At 40.8% G+C, this 9,080-nt stretch overlaps 1 protein-coding gene across 1 annotated transcript; it reads right to left on the bottom strand.

Moving 5' to 3' along the window:
• Positions 1-3,369: 3,369 nt before the first annotated feature.
• Positions 3,370-8,786, bottom strand: LOC106530130 (immunoglobulin superfamily member 5; the record flags this gene model as incomplete). Its single annotated transcript, XM_014025705.1, is given in 3 exon segments — positions 3,370-3,672; positions 7,472-7,546; positions 8,708-8,786. Coding segments are annotated over 2 exon segments (364 nt in total), but the record flags the coding sequence as incomplete, so codon positions are not given.
• Between the last annotated feature and the right edge of the window lie 294 nt (positions 8,787-9,080).

The raw sequence follows: 9,080 nt of genomic DNA, 5'->3' as shown, positions 1-9,080 counted from the left end.
TGTAAATTTATTACCGTAATTGCAGGTGAGTCACGTAAATTAATGTTTAAAACAAGTCGTCCCCCACCCCACCCCCCGCCAAGACTAATTTCCTAGGGGAAGCACTGGTACTAATATACCTTCATAGCTTCCCAGATAGCCTTCTAATAATACTAAAAAAAAATTTCAGTTGAAAAAAATATACAGTAAGTGTAAAAATTTCTCAAACTTCGCAACAATGGATCTACCTTCCAGTGCCTACTTGCACGTTATCACCTTCTTAAAATAAATGCTCTAACTCAGGGATGAGCAACTCAAACGATGGAAGGGACCACAGTTTTTTGTTGACACGACCAGAGGGTTACATAGCACTGCACATTTACCCAAATGTAATAAAGCTGCCATTTTAAAAAATGTTTAAGGCAACATACAGCAAAGTAGCTTAAAGGGCCAATATTATGTNATATTGGTCTGTGTGGGTGGGCTTACGATACACGCCAGTTTTCAACCGTCCTCCATCCGAGTATCAGTCACATGGAGGCAGGACTCAAAAGCCTGAATTTTGCCTGAAACTCTCAGACTGAAGAAGTCTCTTGGAGGAGAGACGAAACGTTTCATTAGAGAAGAACCCGTCCAGAGGACCTATACAATTTTTTTCCTTTTCACGAACGATCCAAATATTTTGAACGGCTCTTTACAACGAACAATGGGAGCCGAGTCGCGGGCAGGAATGAGCCATTTTTAGTTTTATTTATTTAATTCCTCATATAATCTTCATTTTTTATCCTTAAATCGCTCCCGCTTTGCTTTTTCACAGAAAACAGGCAGAGCGGTGGAACTACAGAAGCTCACGGGCAAGGGGGACGGGGGGTTCTGCTTGACAAAACACATGGTTCCACCCACGTAAAGTGACGACGTCATCGTGCCGCTGTACGTGATGGCCGTACGCCCTACTTGATAACATAACGTAGGGAAATACGTTATGTCATCACGTAGGGAAATAKGTCATCACGTACGGCGACGTYACGTCGCCGTACGTGATGACMTATTTCCCTACGTGATGACATAACTCCGTTCAAATTCCAACGGCTCTTTTGAACGGCTCTATGAAACAAACGGCTCCCCAAGATCCGGATCTCTTCAAAGAGCCATTTATCCCATCACTCCAAGTGACCAAAAGCAACAATGTTGTTGAATACATAAAACATAAGAAATACAACCTTAACCCTGAAAACAACCCTAACTGTGAAAGATAATAAAAAACGATTGCATTGATTTCTTATTCTCATGAACCCAGCTCAATTGAAGTTAAACATATCAAATCAAGTGCAAACTCCCAAGACCCCTCAAAGACGCTAGTGCACCATCAAATTGACAGTATAAATTAAATAATTAGAGTTCATATCAAACTCTCTGTAGTGTTGCTTTAACAATACTCTGTAGAAAAGTATAATGGAGCCATCTTTCACACACCGGGACATATCTTTCACTCATGGTGTCGATTTTTGGCCAATAACATGAACTTAAAGTTGAACAACCTGATCAAACTGAACAAGAAAACAAACCAGAACAACTAAATTTTACTCTCATAAACTTCTTTAACCGTCATAAACATACAAAAACATCGTTTCTGCAAGATTTCTCAGCAATGAATGCTGGGTAAATACTGGTCTGTCTGACATGAYGTGGAAGAGGGCGGGGCATTTCAGAATGCTTCTTTCAACACTGCATGGTGTCATATAACAACACTGTTAAGGTTTATATAAGACTTAACTGTGGGCGGAGCTTATTTAACACTGTCTAGTGTTGAGATAACACTGTGGAAATCAACACTGTGAATTAACACCAACACTGGGTGTGAGTGTACTCAGAAAGTGTTAAAATAACACTAGGGGGTGTTAAATCAACACCCAAAAGTTTAACACTGAAATTTTAACACTCCTGTTTTTGCTGAGGGTAAAGAGCTGGTCCAGTGTTGCATATCCAAAATGGAAAATCGGGGCATTTGAAAAGCTGTGTGGAGGTCTTTTTTTTAAATCAAAAACAAGCCTTGACTTCATTTTGCCATATTTTCCTTTTAACATCACATGACTTAGAACATAATACGGAATTTGTGTACTGAAATTATTTTTTTCTACATTGGTAACTTGACTCAAACTTGTTAAAAATGTTTYATTTGTTGATTACAGACAAATACGAAAATTTGTTACTGAACGTTAGCTTAATYAAGTGGCTAACTGGATTCTGAACTATTAGCAGAGACTGATCAGTATTTGGTTTTTGTATTATGAATATCATATCATCAAAGATGTTTTTTTAATCCATTAACTAGCCTTTCTGTCCATCCGTTTTCTTCTTCTTACAGTATCTGGGGTCGGGTCGCGGGGGCAGCAGTCTAAGCAGAGAGAACCAGACTTCCCTCTCTTCAGCCACTTGGACCAGCTCGTCCGGAGGAATGCCAAGGCGTTCCCAGGCCAGCTGAGAAACATAGTCCCTCCAGCGTGTCCTGGGTCTTCCTCTGGGCCTCCTCCCAGTGGGATGTGCCCAGAACACCTCATCAGGGAGGAGTCCAGAAGGCATCCTAACCAGATGAACCACCTCAACTGGTTCCTCTCGACGTGGAGGAGCAGCGGCTCTACTCTGAGTCCCTCCTGGATGACTGAGCTTCTCACCCTATCTCTAAGGGAGAGTCCAGCCACCCTGCAGAGGAAACTCATTTCAGCTGCTTGTATCCGTGCTCTTGTTCTTTCTGTCACTACCCAAAGCTTGTGAACATAGATGAGGGTAGGAACGTAGACCGACCAGTAAATCGAGAGCTTCACCTTCTGGCTCAGCTCTCTCTTCCACGACAGACTAGTACAGCGCCTGCATCACTGCAGACGCAGCCCCAATCCACCTGTTGATCTCCCGCTCCATTCTTCCCTCATTCGTGAACAAGACCCTGAGAAACTTAAACTCCTCCACTTGGAGCAGGACCTCCTCCCCGACCCGGAGAAMGCAGTTGACCCTTTTCCAGCTCAAGACCATGGTCTTGGATTCGGAGGCACTGATCCTCYTCCCGGCTGCGAACCGCTCCAGTGAGAGCTGGAGAGCCTTTTCAATTGTATAGTTTTAAATACAAAACTCCATYCTTTAATATAATTTTTATTTCTGTTATTTGTAGACAAAGCAACAGAGGGACACAGCTAAAAGACCAAAAAGCCTCGTGACCAGAAKTGAACATGGCAGAGCCCAGAGTTAAGGTAACAATTTACTACAGTGCAGCACAMTTGAGAGATTTACTTCTTCTAGGTCTGTTGCATCAACTCAAAGAGATGAGATAAAAAAATACACTTTCATATACCAGAAAAACACCAAAGCTAGCTCAGAGCTGAATAAATGTGAGCATACCTTGTACAGAAAGCTGTGCTGTCTTAGGTGCGAAGCCTGCCTGAACGTAGCAGGTGACTGGCCCGGCTTGTGGGTGGGAGACATTATGGATGATGAACTCCACACAGCTGTTGGAGCAGAGGCTGGCAGAAAACTGGTCTGARGGTGAGATTATCTCATTAGGGATGACAGTGAGTACTTGAGACCCTCCAACCATCCAGGACATGACCTGCCAGGGTCCCTGAATGGTAGCAATGAATCGAGCATCGGAGCCCAGCAGCACTGCTGAATTCATTGGTTCTAGCTGCAGCTCTTGTGTCGTCGCTGCAATGAAAAATAATACAGTTTACAACAACATCCTTCATCTGTTATGCACCACGTTGAATACTCTTCTCCTTTCAGGTGAGCACTATTCCTTAGGGTGGCTGTGGCAGAGTGGTTAACCAGTGGGTTGCRGGTTCGATCCCCCATCAGTTGTTGTGTTCTTGGGCAAGACACTTTTCCCACCTTYCCTACTGATGGTGAGGGTCACCTGTGCATGTCAGTGTACCCCAGGGCAGCTGTGGCTACAATATAGATTACATTGAATGGGTGAATGCCTGAAGTGTAAAGTGCCTTGGGGTCCAAGTGGACTTGATAAAGCGCTATATAAGTTCAAGCCTATTACCATTTACAGTGAGACCTGGAGGGGCGTGGTTGGGAGGAATCCCCCCACCCCCGATATGTCCACACAATGTCTTCTTATTGGACTTCTGTGCTTGTCATGGATTGTCCATAATGAACACCATGTTCAAGCATAAGGGTGTCCACATGTGCTCTTGGCACCAGGAGGCCGCAGTTCAATGATCAACTTTGTTTTCATRTCATCTGATCTGCAGCTGCATGTCTTGGACACTCGAGTGAAGAGAGGGCCTGAGCTGTCAGCTGACCACTACCTGGTGGTGAGTTGACTCCGGTGGTGGGGGAGGATGCCAGTCAGACCTGGACGACCCAAACGTATAGAGATGGTCTGCTGGAAACATCTGGCAGAGTCTCCCATCAGACGGKYCTTCAACTCACACCACCAGGAGAACTTTGAACACGTTCCGGGGGAGGTGGGGGACATTGAGTCCGAGWGGGCCATGTTCRGTTCTTCRATTGTTGAGGTGGCTTACCTGAGCTGTGGTCGCAAGGTTGTTGGTGCTTTTTGTGGCAGCAACCCTCGAACCTGCTGGTGGACAKCGGCGGTGAGGGATGCTGTCAGGCTGAAGAAGGAGRCCTATCAGGTCTTTTTGGCCTGTAGGACTCTGGAAGTAGCCGATAGGTATTGGCAGTCCAAGTAGATTGCGGCTCGGGTGGTCYCTGAGGCAAAAACTCAGGTGTAGGAGGAGTTCAGAGAGGCCATGGAAAAAGAATTCCATACATCTTTGAGGCGATTCTGGTCCACCATCCGGCGTCTTAGGTGGGGYAAGCGGCTCGCCACCAACACTGTTTATGGTGGGGATGGTGCGATGCTGAACTCAACTCGGGACGTTGTGTGTCAGTGGGCAGAATACRTRGAAGACCTCRTCAATCCTACCGACACYTCTTCCCATGAGGAAGCYTGGCCTGAGGACCCTGGGTKGGACTCTCTATTCTCTGGTGCCAAGGRAAATGGTCAATGGCTTAAARTTATATAYCGCCTTATCAAGTCCACATTTTCTTGTGGTGGCTTTCTTACTTGCAACAAGTAACATGGCCAATGGTCTTTTATCAGTGTTATTCCAGTRTGTTGTAGGTACATCACTTAAGTACAATATTTTACATTTAAGAGGAATTTTGCGTCAAATACATCATTAACCTGTTTACAAATCTGTGCCCAATAGTTAGAAATAACCTGACATCTCCAGAAAATATGGAAGTGGTTAGCACCAGCGGCCCCACATAGTCTCCAACATGCATCTCCACTYTTGGGGTAYTAAAATATCTAACTATGTTCTTCCAGGTAAACTCTCGCCATGTGTTAGACCCTATTATTGTCCACTGGAGCTGGCATGCAGTATATTGGCCCAACTTTCCAGTGAAATAATCATATTGCCCTCCTTTTTCTTAAAATTTTTTAATAACTTCTGTGCCAACCTTTTTACATCGTTGAATGCCCTTATATAACTTGAAAATGAGATCATTCTGTGAATGAGACAGAGTTAGAAATGTCTGTAAGAAGCATAAATCTTTWTTTTCAGTCTGCTTTTAAATTTTGTTGGTAAWAATMTCTGACCTGCAAATATCTGTAAAAGTCATCTTGACCTAAACTTTTGTCTTGTAGAGTCTCAAAGCTCTACATGATGAAGGAATAACGTGTTATTTTATATCTGCCAATAAAGCCATAATAGGCATATCCTGTCTAACATTGACCTATATATTATTCCATCCAACAAAACAAGTCGGAAATTTCAAGCAAATTAAGGGTCTTAGTTGAGCAGCATATTAATAATCCCAAAAAAATATTTCCTAAGACAAGGAAGACCCATTCTCCCTTTCTCTTTATATTTATTCCTGGCTCTTTTTTCTTGCCATATTTTGCCAACATCCTGTCCCACTCATCAGATAGTTTCTGGGGTCTTTTAACTGGTAAACACTGGTAACACTGGTAAATACAACAGGTAAAGCATACGGGGAATTTTGCCAACATCCTGTCCCACTCATCAGATAGTTTCTGGGGTCTTTTAACTGGTAAACACTGGTAACACTGGTAAAAACAACAGGTAATGCAAACGGGGAAGAATGTTCACAGTTGTTTCCACTCGAGAATGTAAATTTAAGAATTGAACAGTGCTTCACCTCTGTAAATCAGACTTTATATTTGAAGTTAAAGGCCCTTAATTAGCTTCAAGCAATTTAGAGTAATCCTTTGTTCCAAATACCCCAAATATTTAATATATTCAGAACCCCAGTTCCATTTATACAAGTTCTTAATCTTAGCTGATGATATCTGGATTTTGTTAGCGTTAATTTTAAATCCTGAGAGTGATCCATGTTCCTCAAGTGCTGTCATCAATTTGGGGAGCGTCTGATTAGGCTGTGTTAGAAATATTAAGACGTCGTCTGCAAGTAGGGCTAGTTTTTGTTCCTCTGATGCCATTGTGACCCCTTCAATATCAGACCTCTTCCTCAACCACTGACCTAGTGGCTGAAGGAACAGGCCGAGGAGGAGTGGAGAGGCACCACAGCCCTGTCTTGATCCTCTCGGTAAAACAATAGTGTTGGTCAAATCCCCATTTAATTTTGTCAGTGGGTTTGCGGTACAAATTGGAGATGTCAACTATGTTTGAGTGAAAACCAAATTTTACTAAACTTTATATAAAAACACCCAACGTACTGAATCAAATGCTTTTTAAGCATTTAAACTTAAGATCAGAGTTTGCAATATTAACATGCTTCATAATGTGCAGGGTCTGTCGAATATTATCTTGAGTTTGCCTTTGTCAAATAAAACCTGTCTGATCTTTATTAATGAGGTCTGGTAGTTTAGTTTCTATTCTTTTAGACAGGATGGAAGTGAACAATTTATAATCAATATTTAATACACAGATTGGATGATAGTTACCACACTCTAATTTGTCCCTATTATCCTTTGGAATTATAAAAATAATGGCGTCATTCCATGATGGAGGAATTTCTTTCCTCTCCCAGTTAACGATCCATTGCTGGAATAACCTGGTCATTCAGTATGTTCAGGTAGTCAGCTGACCTCGTTCTTTGAGCACAGACTGTTGTTGAACCTATGACCAACTGCAGAGATGCCACATCATAGACCTTACATCCAAGTGGACACTTGGTTTTGGCCGGGCAGTGTATTTATTCTTTTACTAATATTTTTGGAGTCAGATTTCCCATTGGACGGGTCTTTTGGGTGTAATTGAATATTGAAAATGATTATATGACTTTATTATAATTTCTGCATTCGTTTTTCAAACAAAACTGTCACTCAGTATCTGAGATATTTATGTTTACTAGGGTACAATAATTACTTTATGATAGTCACAATGAAATTTATGCAGTGGTTCATCCGATATTTTGCTAACAGACAGAAAAGCCAACACCCACAAAGACACATAACATCATTATCACCCATCATTCAGGATGGTGGGAAGTCGTCACTGACCTGAGCACAGTATTGAACAGGTGCTGTAAAGGCTAAGCCATAATGTCCAAGAAGCAACCATGCTGCGCTGCTGACCTGCAAAATGAATGGAAACATGTAATAATCACGCAGCCAGGCAAAGGTTTAGAAACCTGTTTAAAAATAAAAAATACATCCATAAAAACGTGCCCAGGCAGTTACAGCTTTCTAAGACTGTCGAAGATTAAAAACTAAAGATTATTACTGTGTTCCTGTTTCTTCTGTATTGTTTTGGACTCTAACTATTTCAGCCTATCAGGTATGGAAACATTCAGCTCATTCGAGACATTACAGCTGTGAGTTTTTACATGTTTTTTAAAATAATTTAACTTTATTTACATTTTTTATGGAAATGCATTGAGATTCCTTCAAGTCTTTGAAAAACTGTTTTTTATCTACTTAAGCTTATAAGCTTCATTTTATGCTTTCAGCTATTGTTTTGATAATTCTAGCCTTTAGCAAATGTTTTGCTAATTTTAGCTTTAGCTACTATTCTGCAAATTTGTGCTTAGCTATTTAGCCAGTGCTTAGTTTTATCMGTGTGCTACTTTTCTGATAGCTTTTGCTTTAACTTAGTGTTTTACTCATTTTACCTTTWTAGCTATTGTTTTGCTAATTATAACTTTTCGGTTCTGTTCGCTAGTTTTAGCTTTTATCTACTTTTCTGGTTTAAGTTTTATTTTTGTTTTTTTCTGATGTTATTGTTTAGTTCCTAGGTTTTGTTTTGCTTATTTTACTTTCAGTTTTTGTTAATGACACCTTCCTGAAATATTCATGTCATTCTTTTAAAAAGATTTTCAATAAACACATAAAAACGTAACCAAAAGTGTATCGTATGACTTTTTTTTTTTTTTTTTTGAGATTCCTGAAAAACGTCAACAAATGACTCAGGTTATTATTTTTGGCGATGTGTATTTATGCTAATTTTAGTTTCAGTCCCAACATTTTACACTACAATTTGTTTCAGCTTTTTTCATCAAACTTAAGCAAAATCATCCAACACTCTGCTTTTTTAGAGAAATTTTAACTTTTTCTAGTCCATTCAATTGGAAATSGCTCAGTTTCACCTCTTTCTGTTACATCATGCTCTAAATAACTTCCTCAATAAAATCAAACCAAAGCTTAATTCGATTTTTTATATATATTATATGTTGCAAACAATTAAGTCTCAGAATATTAACACATCGCTCATCATCACCATCGATTAGATGAACTTACTGTGACTGCTTCGGTCGTATTTGTTGGGTCAAATCTTTATTTCCTGGAACAGTKGGTGAGACTGAACCTGTGGCTGTGAAACTGACAAAGAGGGCAAAGATCAACCTGGGACTGTGACAACCCAGCCCCTGTTTGTTTAGCGTACCTGTCACTGAGTGTTAAATGCTTTCACCTGAACCTGCAGGTGGGGCTGCAGCAGTGTGAAGCTGAAAACTTGTGTCAAATTTATTACAGATTAGTTTCACAACATTAAGATTCTTGTCTCGTTTTTATGTCTTGTCTCTAGAATATTGTGTCTTTATCACTATTGTGATTCGTTTCCCATCCAAGTCATCTCCATTTTGCCATGCTTCTCCTCCTGCATACTTTTTTC

The sequence above is a fragment of the Austrofundulus limnaeus genome, unplaced genomic scaffold (genome assembly GCF_001266775.1).
Source record: "Austrofundulus limnaeus strain Quisiro unplaced genomic scaffold, Austrofundulus_limnaeus-1.0 Scaffold493, whole genome shotgun sequence".
Classification (NCBI taxonomy): Eukaryota; Metazoa; Chordata; class Actinopteri; order Cyprinodontiformes; family Rivulidae; genus Austrofundulus; species Austrofundulus limnaeus.
This window is presented reverse-complemented; position numbering and strand designations above follow the sequence as displayed.